At 38.1% G+C, this 14592-nt stretch overlaps 2 protein-coding genes across 2 annotated transcripts; one reads left to right on the forward strand and one right to left on the reverse strand.

Moving 5' to 3' along the window:
- Positions 1-80: 80 nt before the first annotated feature.
- Positions 81-8582, forward strand: LOC127956202 (failed axon connections homolog). The gene is made up of 6 exons (XM_052553989.1): positions 81-528; positions 2693-2828; positions 2909-3105; positions 3259-3476; positions 4686-4802; positions 4906-8582. The coding sequence occupies exons 1-6, from the start codon at positions 269-271 to the stop codon at positions 5190-5192; spliced, it is 1215 nt and encodes a 404-aa protein (XP_052409949.1). The 5' UTR covers positions 81-268; the 3' UTR covers positions 5193-8582.
- A 1257-nt stretch (positions 8583-9839) lies between these two features.
- LOC127956299 (POU domain, class 3, transcription factor 2-like) lies at positions 9840-13252 on the reverse strand. The gene has a single exon (XM_052554138.1). It carries the CDS (start codon positions 13016-13018, stop codon positions 12002-12004), a length of 1017 nt encoding a protein of 338 aa, XP_052410098.1. The 5' UTR covers positions 13019-13252; the 3' UTR covers positions 9840-12001.
- Positions 13253-14592: the final 1340 nt, after the last annotated feature.

The following is a 14592-nucleotide window of genomic DNA, read 5'->3' on the forward strand; positions in this document are numbered from 1 at the left end:
AATGAGAGTGGAGAATCTGCGCGTTAGCCCCGCCCCCGCAGCATCAGCATCCCCGCCCCTGGTGACGTGCCGCGCTCAGCTGTGCGGTAAACAGCGGAACGAGCGGCGAGCGGCTGCGGATTGATGCCGACTCCAGCGCGCGTCAGGAGGCGACATGTGTCCATAGAACCTCTGGTCCTCCTCCACCTCCACCCCCACCCCGCGGCACTGATGAAGCCTCCTCTGCCGGAGGAACAGCGGGCCGAAGGGCGGATAGAGGAGAGAGAGGATGTACTGGCGCGTCGGCTTCGCCTGGAGCCGCTCCTGCGCGCTTGAGCTGGGCCTGAACAAGAGCTTCTCGCTCGGCTTGAGCGGCTCCGAGGAGCATCTGTCGCTGTATGGGTACATCATTGCCTACCCGCTGCAGGAGTACGGAGGGATCATGTCTGCTTTAGGATTTGACTCCTGGTGGAGAAAAACGCTGTACATCACCGGGGGCGCGCTGCTCGCCGCCGCTGCCTATTTACTACACGAGCTGCTTGTCATTAGGTATCTATCTATCTATCTATCTATCTATCTATCTATCTATCTATCTATCTATCTATCTATCTGTCTATCTATCAGTAGTAATAGTAGTAGTTATAATAATAATAATAATAATAATAATTATTATTATTATTATTATTATTGCTGTATATGCAGGTATTAGCCTATATTTAATATACATATTTAATTAATCATTTTATTAGAAGTGCTGTAATTATTGTAAGTTTTATTGTAAGTACTTTTATATTTTTAAATATGGCATAGGTATGAATAATAATTGGTGGTGGTGGTGGTAGTAGTAATAATAATTGCCATATATGCAGTACTTATGAATATATAATACATATAAGCACAACATAGAGCAAAAACGTTGGATGAAAATATTTTATAATATATAATAAAGCACAAGTACTGCTTATATATACTGCTTATATATAATACTACTACTACTATTATTATTACTATATACATGCAGTGCTTGTGCTTTTAATATATATAACTATTTATGGAAATATATTATAAAATTATAAATATATAAAAATAGATATGTGTGTGCATGTGTGTGTATATAAAATTCTCCTTTGGATGGAGTATGATGGGCATGTACAGGAAAATATTACCTAAATTAATAACTTGGAAAATCAGGTCAACACAATGCAATGCAGTCCATTGATTATCCTCCACTGAAGAATGAATACCTGCTAACTGAATTAATTTTGAGCAGAATGCTATTTATTACCTCGTCTAAAGCCTGCGTGTTGACATGTTGATGTGTGCTGTGTCAAGGGCACGGTTGCTGGAGCGTCTCTGTGTGCAGGCCTTGAGGATAATGTCTCCTTGTGTTACTGTGTTGTGACAGAATGACCTCTATCGACCCCTTGTGAGATGGTGTAAATAGTGACCCGTCAATATAGTGGTCAGAGCCAGTTGAGTTTAATTCTATGCTTTAGCTTTGTCTCTGACCTTTGCAGAAATGGAGGTGCTGTTAGTCCTCAGCAAGACATCTCAGGTTACACAAGGCCCTGGGAAAGGTTGATGGACTTGCTGTTATTCCACAATCCTTCACATGAGCTATTGATTCAGACATGCATTACACAAATACAGTTTAAATATTATTGATTTAAGATCAAACACGTAATCATTGGTATGAAACTAAAGAGAAAGCGAATGACTATGATGCTTTTAATGAATTTCAGCACTAGGGAAGTGGACAGTGACTAAATCCTGCTGATAGAGAACACTAAAGACTGAACTTTCAGATTGACATAAAACATTCTGGAATATTTCTGGTGAATTCTGCAACAAGTTTTAGGATTTAATTTAATTTATTTATTTGAACTTGGTTTAAGAATGAAAAAATCCCATAGACATTGTTCAGAATATCATAGCAATGAAAAATAAAACTAGTTTTTATTGCCTTATGTAATTCTATTTATTTAATATTATTTCTTCCTTAAGCAATAAAAATAGATCTTATAAGGCACCCAGAGCTTTCCATTTTGGATGCTGCTTTATTTGGTCATCCTGCTCACTTTTAAATGTTTTTGGTGCATTCTGAAACACAAAATAGATAATTTTAGAATTTGATTTACTTGGTTTAAAATGCTAAAATACTGAAAAAATGTTAATTTTTTTTTTATTTTTTAATTTTTTAATGAAATTCTGTAGATGCTTAAGGAGGTACCCGAGCCATGTGTGGAGACCATAATATTATAGAAACCAACTAGAAATACATTCAAAACTTGAATTTGATAAAATAATTTTGAAATGTTTCTGTCAATGTCGATACATTTAGAATATGATGAAGTTGGTTTAAAAATTATGAAATGTAAAAAAAATCTAGACACTTAAGGTGGTAACTATCTAGAGAGCTGAATATTAAAACAACCAATCCGAAAACACATTAAAACAGCATCAAAATATTTGTTCCCCCTGCATAATTCAATTTGGTAATAAAATTTCTCCCAAAGTAATAATATGATTTCTCCCATTAGTATCTAATGGGCCCAAAGCTTTTCACAGTAGATGCTGCTGTATCTCGCTCATTTTTGGAATGTTTCTGGTGCATTTGAAAACAAATGTAATATTTTTAGGACCTTTTAGTGTATTTGTAAACTGTTTGATCTCCATTCTTTTCTAATGCACTTCCGTATTTGCTGTCCTGCAGGAAGGAACAGGAGTTGGACTCTGAAGATGCCATCATTCTGCATCAGTTTGCCCGGCCCAAAACTGGAGCCCCTAGCCTGTCCCCCTTTTGCCTGAAGATAGAAACGTACCTGCGGATGGCGGACCTTTCCTACCAGGTATCCAAATATATGATGATGAAGATATGTTGTGAAAAGAGATGGATGGTTTTTAAACACACAAACTATTTTCTCCACAGAACTATTTTGATGGGAAGTTGTCTCCTCAAGGGAAGATGCCGTGGATTGCGTATAATAAGGAGCAGGTGTTCGGGACAGAGTTCATCATCGACTTCCTGGAGGAGAAGCTCGGCGTGAACCTCAACTCCAGCCTGAGTCCTCAGGAGAAAGCCATCTCACGCGCCATCATTAAGATGGTGGAGGAGCACTTCTACTGGTGAGACTGAGCTGGGGTTTTTCATGTTGTGGTCTCGAACAGCCTTTTTACCTCATCATTATATTGTTAAAAGACAGGCTTCCATAAGTGGATTCCAACTTGTACATGATAAACTGGAAAGTTGATAATCTAATGCAATGTGTTTTGCTATAGGACGATAGCATACTGTCAATGGGTGGACAATGTGGAGGAGACGCAGAAGATGTTAGCCACAAACGGGCCGCTGAGTGACCTGCTCAGTTGGATCTTGAGTCAGGTGACCGGCAGCATTGTGAAGAGAGAGATGTATGGCCACGGGATCGGACGCTTCTCCAAAGAGGAGGTTTATTCTCTGATGGAGAAAGACATGCGCACTCTTGCCACATTCCTTGGTATGTTTTGAACATCTGAGGCACAGTTTTGTGAGCTTTAATGAAAGGATTTGCTGCATTTGAGTAATTTTTCATATATAATATTGGTCATTCTAGATCCCCCTTTCTCAAATCTTACCCTGGAGGTCCAATGCACTGCAGAGTTTAGCTCCAACCCTGGTCAAAATCACCTGCCTGTGATTTTCTAATGGTCCCAAAGACATTGATTGGCATTGATTAGCATTCTCAGGTGTGTTTGATTAGGGTTAGATCTAAACTCTGCTGGAAAGTGGATCTTGAGGTCCAGATTTGAGGATCCCTGTTCTAGATGAATCTCAAGAGTTCAGAGCTTTTGAAACGGGTTACAAAATAATGCGGCAATGGATCTGTGCTGCCCTCTAGTGTCTAGTTAGCATAAATCCTCCTTTCACACTGCAAATGATTTTCTTTCTTAATATTTTTCTTAATATGCAGTACATTTTGAAACAAGATACAGTTCACTTGAGAATCAGAATTACTTAATTAAATCTTGTTTCCTGAAATATGTGAGTTTATGCTTAAAACAAATGGGGGTAATGAAAAAAAACTTAATTCTAAGGCAAAACAAGATTCTTGTTCTTATACCGTTTTAAGCATAAACTTAATTTGATAAAATTTTATAAAGAAAACAATACTTGTTTTTCAGAAAACAATACTTAATAATCTAAATTTACTATTCAAATAAACGTTTCTTGATGCATAATCATGAAAAGAAACCTCTTACTACAGATGGGTTGCTTTGAAAACCCGTTTCCTTCGTGGGATAAAAGAAAAGGAAATCGTGACTTTTTATCTCACAATTCTGACTTTTTTTTCTCTCAATTCTGAGTTTATATCTCACAATTTTGATACAAATGCAATAAAAAAGTCAAGTTTCATTTTTTTTTAGTCCGTGGTGGGAAAAAAAGAAATAAGAAAAAAAGTCTGTGAGTTGTAAATTGAGAATTATGAGAAAATTGCAAAATATAAACATGCAATTCTCAGAAAAAAAGCCAAATTGTAAGATATAAATTTGCAATTGCATAAAAAAAAACATCAGAATTGTCGAATATAATATCACAATTAACTTTTTTATTTTTTAATCCGTGCTAGAAACAAGCTTCCATAGGCACCTGATCCATATCATAGCAACAAACCAGAAAACACATTAAAAAACATACAAAAAGTTTAATAATATAATTTCTCCCACAGGCAATAAAAAGTATCTAATGGGCCCGAAGCTCTCCACAGTAGACGCTGCTGTATTTGGTCATCTGGCTCAGGCTATGTGGACTCTCCCAGGAACGCGTCCGGAGCAGTTAATCAAAGGTGAGCTCATTAACTCATTTTTTTTTCTCGCTTTTTTGTATGAAAGTACTGTCATATAAATTTATTAGCGCATTAACTGACTGAAGCTGTTTCATCGGTACAGGTGAGTTCATCAATCTGGCCATGTACTGTGAGCGAATCCGCCGGAAATTCTGGCCAGAGTGGTTTGTAGACGTCGACGACCTTTACTACGACGGACTGAGCGAGGAGCCGGATTCTCCATCCCAGCTTCCGGATTTGGGTCTGTACTCGCGCAGCGGCAGCTTCCAGGAACAGGAAAACTCTCTATCGCACCACGACACGCCGTCACCAGACAGCGACGCCACCGGACACTCTCTGTTTGACTCGGACATGGACACCGAATGCTCGGACATGGAACAGTTGAAGTGAAAACCACACCTCCTTGATGAGGCATCTGCACGGGCCCCGCCCCCTTTGTTCTCCTACAAGCCTTTTAGCAGGAGAAGGGCTGGTCAAATAAAGATGTGGTGAAGTGGCAGTGGTTTCCCAGACTCTGCGTAAGGGATGGCAATAAAGCAGATGGGAAAGGTATTCTGACACTTTTTAATTAATGAGAAAGAGGATTTTATTGAATGAGGGAAGGCCAGTCTATAGAGAATCCAGGAAGAAAACAGAATAAAAGAGTGAGAATGACGCTACAGCTGAATCACTCGTCCTGCGGTGTGACATCATCACTGCGCTTGAAATCAGCAGCATGACATCATCTCATGTGACCACTCCCCATTCACCGAATGTGTTTGTAGCTAAAAAGCACTTCTTACATCCTGGGGTTTATTAGTATATGGGTGGACAGACAGAAAGAAGGTTTTTGGGTGATTATTGAAATGTGTAGATATGTGACTGATGAAGACGGAATCATTTCTAATCTAAAATTCATGTCCAGTTTTATTCAGTCGAATCTACAAAGCTAAAAACGGAAAATGCAGAGCGAGAAAGCTGAATTTCCTCAAACCACTGCAGCATAGTAGAATTCCCAAATTGATGATCTTGCCATTTTGATTTTTTATGGCCAATTATGCAATGCATTAATGAATAATTCACCCAAAAATGAAAATTCTGTAATTTAATCATCCTTATATCATCTCTAGTTTATATGACTTACTTTATTCTGACAACGGATACATTTTAAACAGTTTATGATTTTTATAGATTTTTTTCAAACAATAAAAGCATACAGTGACCAGAGTCTGTGAAGATATAAAAAAAAACATTATATATATATAATTTTTTGGAGTATCATATTTGATACATCGGGCATTTATGGTTTCATGGTTCATATAATATGATATACGAGCATGTGGAGATCATACTAAATTTTCTCTAGGCATAACAGACTATTTACATAAAATGCATATAAATATCAGTTGTCGCTCAAGCTGGATGTATCATATTTGATACTCACATTTTAAAAGTTAAAGTTATTTTTATACTTACAAAAAGACGTGAACCACAACATTTTGGGAAGATAATAAAAGGCCTATTACTTTCTAAAAAAATATAAATTATGGATTTTTCGAAAGAAAATTGAGCATGTTGATAATCTAAACGCATATTTAACATCAGTCATATCTCATGTCTCATCACTACTCCCTGCATATTTGAATATTGACAAATTACAACACTATTGAAACAATTACTACATTAGATTTTGGCTGAATTATTCATATAGGCACAAATATTGTTAATATATTATTATAAAATGACAAATATGGCCAATTATTTGTTTCTGTTTCAAAGCCTCTTTTCAGTAACAAGATTCAGATTCTGATTGCAGCCGCACTATTTAAATCTATATAAAGAGAGAGACTAATATGTGTGTGCAGATGTTACATGTGCTAAAAATATGACTTGTGTTTGTCCAGCAGCAAACATTTTAGATAGGGATCTGTGATTGTGCAAGAGCGCCTCCTGTGGGCAGCATCATGACAGAAAACACTGGAGCAGAATAGAACAAAATACCCTGCTAAATGCAGCCATTACAGGAGACAGACAGCTGATGTGTGTCCATATGAGTCATCGTCACACATGAACACACTCGCAGAAATGATCTCCCAGGGGCTGATGCGCAATGAATGAGACTTATGTTTTTTTCTGTTCCATAATGAGTTAAAATCTGTATTTTGCAGTGCCATACAAACTTCCTTCCTGTTGCCGCAAATGCCCTTTTAATATCTTGAACATAATCCTGCATTAAGATGCCGTCTATGTAGAGCACTTCCTAGAAAAAAATGGGAAGTGTCTTGCCATTTTTACGCCCTTTAAATGCAAATGTACTTATTTGATGTTTGTTTAAATGCAACGTTATTAATAAATGTGTAGGAAAAAACGGTTTATTAAACATCAGATTAATTAACTGGTGCTTTGTTAGAAATAAAAGGTTTGCATGCCAGTAATTATTTAAATATACCAAAGACTTAAAGCAACAGTTCACCCAAAAATAAAAAATTGCTGTGAATGGGTGCCGTCAGATAAAACATCACAATAACCCACGAGTAATCTACACCACTCCAGTCCATCAGGTAATATTTTGTGAAGATGGAGAAAACAATATTGTGGATAGAGGACTCATATTTAACCCGAAGCAACAGTATAAAGTTAAAAATGTCTTAAAGATAAGCATGTTTGTTACAGACGTGCAGCTTTTCACTTTACAAGATGTTAATTGATTGACTGGAGTGGTGTGGATTACTTTTGGATTATTGTGATGTTTTTATCAGCTGTTTGGACTCTCATTCTGACGGCACCCATCCACTACAGAGGAGCCAATGGTGAGCAAGTGATGTAATGCTACATTTTTCCAGATCTGTTCTGATTAACAAACAAACTCATCTACATCTTAGATGGCCTCAGGGTGAATACATTTCACACAAATTGTAATTTTTGGGTGAACATTTCCTTTAAAGTACTAAAATTGGCAGCCAGTCTGAGTAGCATCATATTCGTTCTGAAGATGTTTGTTTGCATTGTTCTTGATTTAAGACGTGCCTGATTTAAAAAAGAAAAAGAAAAAAAAATTATATATATGTTTGTTTGATTATTTATATATTTTTTAAATCTTTTTTTCTGTATGTACTATGTGTTATTCCTGGACTACTTGACCTTTTTTAATTTTCACTTGTGATTTAATTTATATTTGAAAGTATTGCAAAATATTATTTATTGACTTTTAATGAGTTTGATATGTTTTCATATCTGTAGTTGTGTTTTAGTTAACTCTGAGAGCTGTACGTTTTACGCGCTGTTTGTTTGATTATATTGAATGAATTTCAGATGATGCTCACCAGGCCAGAATTCATGGCTTGTCTTCAAAAACTCACTACAAGCGTTACAGACTATTGCAAATGAATTTTTTATGGTTCCTTGTTGAGCCTTAGTTTCTAGCTACTTTTATCATCCATACATGACAATCTTGTAGTTATTTTCCTCCCAAGACATACAGCCAAACTCATATACCAAAAGTGATGGAGATATGGCAACCCAAAGTTGGAATAATGTTGGAAGGGCAATACTAAAAGTGCACAATCTCTGTTTCCTTACAAGTGTGCCGATTTTAGAGCTGTATTACAGAGTCTGTGTTGTGTGTATCATGACCCTGTTGGATTTATGGATTTATTATGGGCTGCACATAATAATGGGGAGGGAAGGGTTGTGTACATGAACTAATGATCACCGTAACATAAATGAACCAAAATTGTCTAGAGAATGTGTTAAAGATAATAAAAATAATTCATGAAATATAGCTGTATTAAATTAACCGATTCTGGTTGTGTGGTTCATTATTTAACTTAATATTCTTTACTAATAGATACATGATTTAGAATAGACTATAGGCCTAGTCGTGTGTCACAAATTGTTGCTTAGAGAAATAGCTAAATAATTGTTCTTTTTTTTAATCAAAATATTGTGTTTGTTATATGTTATTAGTTGTATTTTAATTATTTACTAATTCAGTTAATCTAAATTAGCAATTAACATTTTTACGTAAAAGCGGAAGCAGCCATTGTGAATGTGCGAGGCTTCCGGTGTTATCACTTCCAGTTATTTTACCCTTACAAAAACAATCTATTTAACTGCTTTATATTGCAAACTGGTATTTGTTAGCCTATAATATATTATCGTAATCATAAACCAACTGGTTTGTGACGCAAATTAGTTACTTTGCTATTATTTTAGTAGGCTAATGAAAAGGAAGTCTCGCACATTCAAACAAAATAACACGACGTTACTTCCGCGTTGCAAGGTATGGTGAACACTTGCCTGTCCTGTGTGCCAGATTGTTGGAAATCCAACATAAGATTTAGAGAACATAGATTTTTTAAAATTAATCCAGTTTTAAAGCCGATATTCAACCTTAAGCAATCCATAAAGTTAGTATGTGCTAACTGCTTCAAAACAAGAACTTCCCAACGGTAAGAACTTTCTCTCAAACACAACCTGGTCAGGAAAAACAGATAAGTTATTCACGCTACAAGACTCAAAATTAATATGATTCACAACCAGTATGCAACGACTTAAGACTTGCACGTTACCAACACCATAACCTTTACAAGGTAGGACACCGTATGCACTAACAACATTACAGACAAAATGAGTGACTTCAAACGGTAGGCTGCATTTATAAAATACACTCAAGCTCATATTGCATGACTTTGTGACTGTATATTTGTCTAAACGGAACATGCAAACCGATAGATAACTGTAATAGGATATCTAACTTTCATGAATAGCTTTTCTCCAACACATTATATTAGTCAACAGATGGCGCTCGCGGCGCACTCTCACAAATGCGGCTTTACGCAGTTTTTCAAGGCAATGAAAATTAAGGCCCTAGGATTCACTATTCATTATATACACACAGTAAATAAAATTGACATCTAGTCTTTTAGTCTTTTTCCTAATACTGTACATTGATGGAGCAGTAACGAAAACTGGCCGATGATATTGAAAAGACCGTCTGATAAATAGGCCTGTTATAATGCAATAATTGGCTATATTTGATCATTTAAAAGCTAATTGTTTAAAATCTATTATTACAATATCACTAGAGGTAGTTTGTTATTTTGCTTTCATAAATGTAAAGCCATTTGCCAGTTTTAAATTTAAAAATAAGTCCTATTTAGATCCAGAATAGCATCATAAAATATTCACGTACTTTTCCGATCTCTTTCGGAACACGTTTGAACCCGTCAAATCCGTCTTCATTACCAGTGAAATGGCAAACATTTGTCTCCATGGTCACGCAGAAATCGAAGCGAAGGAATTGCAACGGGCTGCGATGGATCTACAGCATCATCTCATCCCGAGGCAACATTATATTCAGCAGCCTTGATGCTCGAATGTGTGAAATTGTGAATCCATTTAGGATCTTCATGCGCAGGACACAGATTGATGAGAGGCACTTCTTTATATAAAAACGTATTCATTTAATGACAAAAGGCGTTTAAAAACTGTGCAATTTTTCTGTCAAAACCAAATACATTACTGGTCTCAATAGGGCACACTGACAGCTTGTGCTTTGGCAGTGCCAGGTTAAGTGCACAAATATACAAGTATCCACAGAGCCATAGAAAATGCAACTGAAAAATCCTCGCACAATGTCCTTGTTTTTCGATGCAGGCCATCAAATCAGCGTAACACAGCTGGTGTAATATTTCCCGTCAAACAAAAGGAGACAAATTTGGGATAAACAAGAAACACCAAAGAGCAAACAGATACAAACATGTTGAGACTTAATACATTTAGTTGACGCACAAAATCACACAATGTTACTATAGCTAGTAATAATGGGCAAGATGAACTGGCCTCTGTTAGTCTGTAATTATTATTATTATATTGTCTTCGTTGTTTTTAAATCTTTAATGATGACGAATGGTGAATGATTACAAGCAAGAACAATTTGCGTTTATTATTATTATTTTGTCGTCATCAATGCAGTTTTTACATCTTGTCATTTCCACAAAAAGCGTTTCCAGACAAATGACTGAAATTAAATAAAAGCTTGGTTTGTTGTTATCTTTAATATAAAATATCATAAATTAGACAAGCCCGTTTTGGTTTCTTTTAGATTTCCTAGATTAGAAAAGGCTAAATAACCAAAAATGGTTTCAATTAAGAGGAGGAAGAATCTTTATAAACAAGCCACTGTCTCAAATCATGAACGCTTTTGGTGCACGCTTGTAGAAATTCACTCAAAATGCTAAGAAAGCCCAAACTGGGTGGTTAATTATAAAGAGCTGGTATCCATTAATTTTATTTATGAATATTTCGATATGATCCACAAAATTCTGCGATTCTGGGTTTTACTGCTTCCTCAGGCCTCTGTTTTGCACCAGCTGTGTGAATGCGTGATCTGCATGAAATCAGGTTGCTTTGCCTGTGAAAGACAGACACACAGCAGCACTTGGCAGCCTTTGTTGTGACCGAAATGAGACTTTTAAAGAATTGGTCACGTTTGTATTTAACAGCGATACTCTCAGATAAATTAATAGTATGTACATGGTGTTAATAATAATAAAATAACAATAATAAATATTGTTATAGTTGTTAATTTTTCATATTAGGAATTTTTGGATTTTTTTATTTATTTAAATAATTTAGAAATATTTAGTTTATTATTATGATTATGGTTATTATTATAAGGTTATTTATTGCCATTCATATATAAAGGCGAATGAAATATAATTTTATTCAGTAGGCCTATTAAAAATTTTTTTTATTGTGACGGAAAGAATAGTAATAATAATAATATTAATAATAACGAAACATTTTCCATTAATATATGGAAGAGAACGCACAGAAGACGGCACCGGATTAATTTCAATCAGTAAGAAACCTTTTGTGGTCATGAGGGGAAGATGGCGCGCCCCTGACGCCTTTTTTTCACAGCTTTCGGTTAGAAGTGATATGATGCTTTCACAGATCCCCGGACTTAAAAAAAAAGAAAGAAATATCTTAAATAAAATAATATTTACGTTCCACTTTTAAGTTCAGCGCGGTGCGTAACGCCTCAGAGCGTGTTTTCTGGCGCCCGCGCCTGTATATTGTTCGCGCAACCACGCGCGCTCTCCGCGCCCTCGGAGGTGCCACACACAGAGACACTTCATCACCGTCGGTCCGCCCCGAGCGGGCTTGTGACCGGGACAAAGAGACAGTCGTTTATGTTTCAGGCCGCCCCTTTCTCACGGAACAGGTGTCTGTGCGCCGTGGTGAGGCGAGTCGTCCTCGTACACATCCTCGTTCCCGGGCATCGGACCGTTTTGGGGCGTCATTCGCTTCTCCTTCTGCCGCCGGTTGCAGAACCAAACCCGGACCACCTCCTTCTCCAGCTGCAGGCTCTCCGCCAGCGAGTTGATCTCCGACGCGCCGGGTTTGGGGCACTTGAGGAAATGGCTCTCCAGGGCCCCTTTGACACTCACCTCGATAGAGGTCCGCTTTTTCCTCTTCCTCCCCTGCGCCGCGATCTTATCCAGGCTGGTCGGGCTTCCCGAGGTGGAGTCTGCCTCCTCCAGCCATTTGTTCAGCAGGGGCTTGAGTTTGCACATGTTCTTGAAGCTCAGCTGGAGCGCCTCGAACCTGCAGATGGTGGTCTGTGAGAATACGTTGCCGTAGAGGGTGCCCAGCGCGAGCCCCACGTCCGCCTGCGTAAAACCCAGCTTGATCCGGCGCTGCTTGAACAGCTTGGCGAACTGCTCCAGGTCGTCTGAGGTCGGAGTGTCCTCGTCTGAGTGCAGGCTCTGCGGATGACCGTGCTCGCTCAGATGAGGGCTGTGGTTCTCCTCATGGTGCATCCCCGGCTCTCCGTATCCGGACTGAGAGTAGATCAAGCTCTGACCGTTAGTGCTGCTCATGCTAGGCATGGTGGTGGCGCGCCAGGTGCCTGCCTCGTGATGCTGCTGGCTCTGCTGCCCGAGATGCGCCTGCCGCGGCGAATGCTGCAGCTCCTCCACCGGCTTAATGTCCTGCTCGCCCAGCGGGCTGGCGGGCCACGGCGACCCCTCTCCCCCGTGAGACAGCGCCGCCGTCAACCACTGGTGCGCATGGCCAAGCGTGCTGCCGCTGCTCTGCAGGGTGGTGTACTCGCTCTGCAGAAGGCTATGCGCGTCTCTGTAGGACTGCGGCGGCTGCGTCTGCTGCATGCTGCCGTGCTCCGAGCTGGATGTGAGGATGCTGTAGTGGTTGGACGCCGCGGTCGCCATAGTTTCCACAGCTACTCTGTGCCACAGGCGGCTCCCCAGCCCGCCAGAGCCGCTAGGACGCAGAGGCGCGCACCTGAGATCCGCCTCGCGCTGCTGTCGATTGGTCAGAAGCGCTTGACAGATGCGGCAGCGACGCGTTCATTGGTCACAGTAGAGTCGACACTGAAGCCCCATCCCATTGCGCTCCACTGAAAACAAGCACAGAGGGATCAGCAGTGACAGGGCGCAATGGGCTCCAAAGGTATCCAGTCTGGCTTTCGTTAACTTTTTCTTTAATTTTGAATGCTTCACAATTTAGTAGTAATAAGATGTTTACTTGGCTGTTACTTAGTACTTCCAGTAGAATTAAATAATTAATTTTAGATGAATTTTGTTGTTATTGGTTATCTGTTAGTGTTTTGTTAAAAAAAAGGAATACATTTGTTTTTAATATTATCCGCGAAAACTTGCATAGGAAAACATTTTTAAATATATTATTACCGAGTTTATTATATATCAAATAAATGATAAATACATTATAGTTAAAAACCTAATATTTTATATACTTGTCTCTCTCTATATATTTATATATATTTGCAATAGTAAATGTATCTAAAAGTAAACCTAAAAATAGGTTTTAATAGTTATGTTAAATATTTCTTGTATACAGTAATTTTTAGTTCAAATAAATAAATAAACATTAATTGATAAAGACAATACAAGAGTGCAAAACGTGTATGTATATATATATATATATATATATATCTCTTATAACTGGATAAACAAAATTATCTTCTGCAATAAAAATTAATTAATAAGGTTTGTGGGTGCATAAAATATTTTATAAAATAAAAAAAAAAGTCTATTAATCATAAATTCAGAAATGTTTCCTGGACTTTAAAATATCACCATCATTTCATCTTTTTAACATCTGCTTGTTTCACAATACTTTGTCAACTTAATTTATATTTCAAAAATTAGTTTTCTTCATTAAAGTTCAATTCAAAATGGTTAAAAAGGTGCAGTGAGCTCACAGCTGTTATTGACACTCTGGTACCAATTAGTTTTTTACTTAAAAAAAAAAAAAGGAAAAAAAACAATAATAGACTTCCATGAAGTGTGATGTTAGCCATCATTACAGTGTATACGTTTATTAATTGAGTATCTGAGCATTAATAATGATTTTCAACATTATAATAATTCTGTTTGTTTATATTATTATATGGTTCAAATAGCAGCGCTCTGTGTTGTGATGGGATTTCAGGGTCTCTCTGTGTCTCTCTCATGGCTCAAGGAGGGGGCATATTTCTCAGGACCCTGTCCGTTGCCATGGCGAGAGGTGAATGAAACAACGCCGCCCACGTCACAGCTGCTCGAGCCTTTTCTCTCTCTCTCCCTGTGCACATAAAGCCCATTTGAAAGCCTGAAAAGCGCACACAGGGCAGCGCAGGGCCGCAGGGCCAGAGAGAGGTGAATGGCAGACTCTACCTCCACCCCAGCCCTGGCCTTTTGTAAACATTCACCCACATGCACTGTTCACCACACATTTTTTTTTGCACTTATTTATAATGCATCTCTGTGTGCACTGCAAAAAA

The sequence above is a fragment of the Carassius gibelio genome, chromosome B4, assembly GCF_023724105.1.
Source record: "Carassius gibelio isolate Cgi1373 ecotype wild population from Czech Republic chromosome B4, carGib1.2-hapl.c, whole genome shotgun sequence".
Lineage (NCBI taxonomy): Eukaryota > Metazoa > Chordata > Actinopteri > Cypriniformes > Cyprinidae > Carassius > Carassius gibelio.

Bases quoted from the DNA above. Each gene is read 5' to 3' on its own strand.
- LOC127956202 (XM_052553989.1), top strand. From the start codon at position 269: ATGTACTGGCGCGTCGGCTTCGCCTGGAGCCGCTCCTGCGCGCTTGAG. The intron at 529-2,692 runs GTATCTATCTAT...GCTGTCCTGCAG, and splicing joins CACGAGCTGCTTGTCATTAG to GAAGGAACAGGAGTTGGACT. The intron at 3,477-4,685 runs GTATGTTTTGAA...TTTCTCCCACAG, and splicing joins CACTCTTGCCACATTCCTTG to GCAATAAAAAGTATCTAATG.
- LOC127956299 (XM_052554138.1), bottom strand. From the start codon at position 13,018: ATGGCGACCGCGGCGTCCAACCACTACAGCATCCTCACATCCAGCTCG.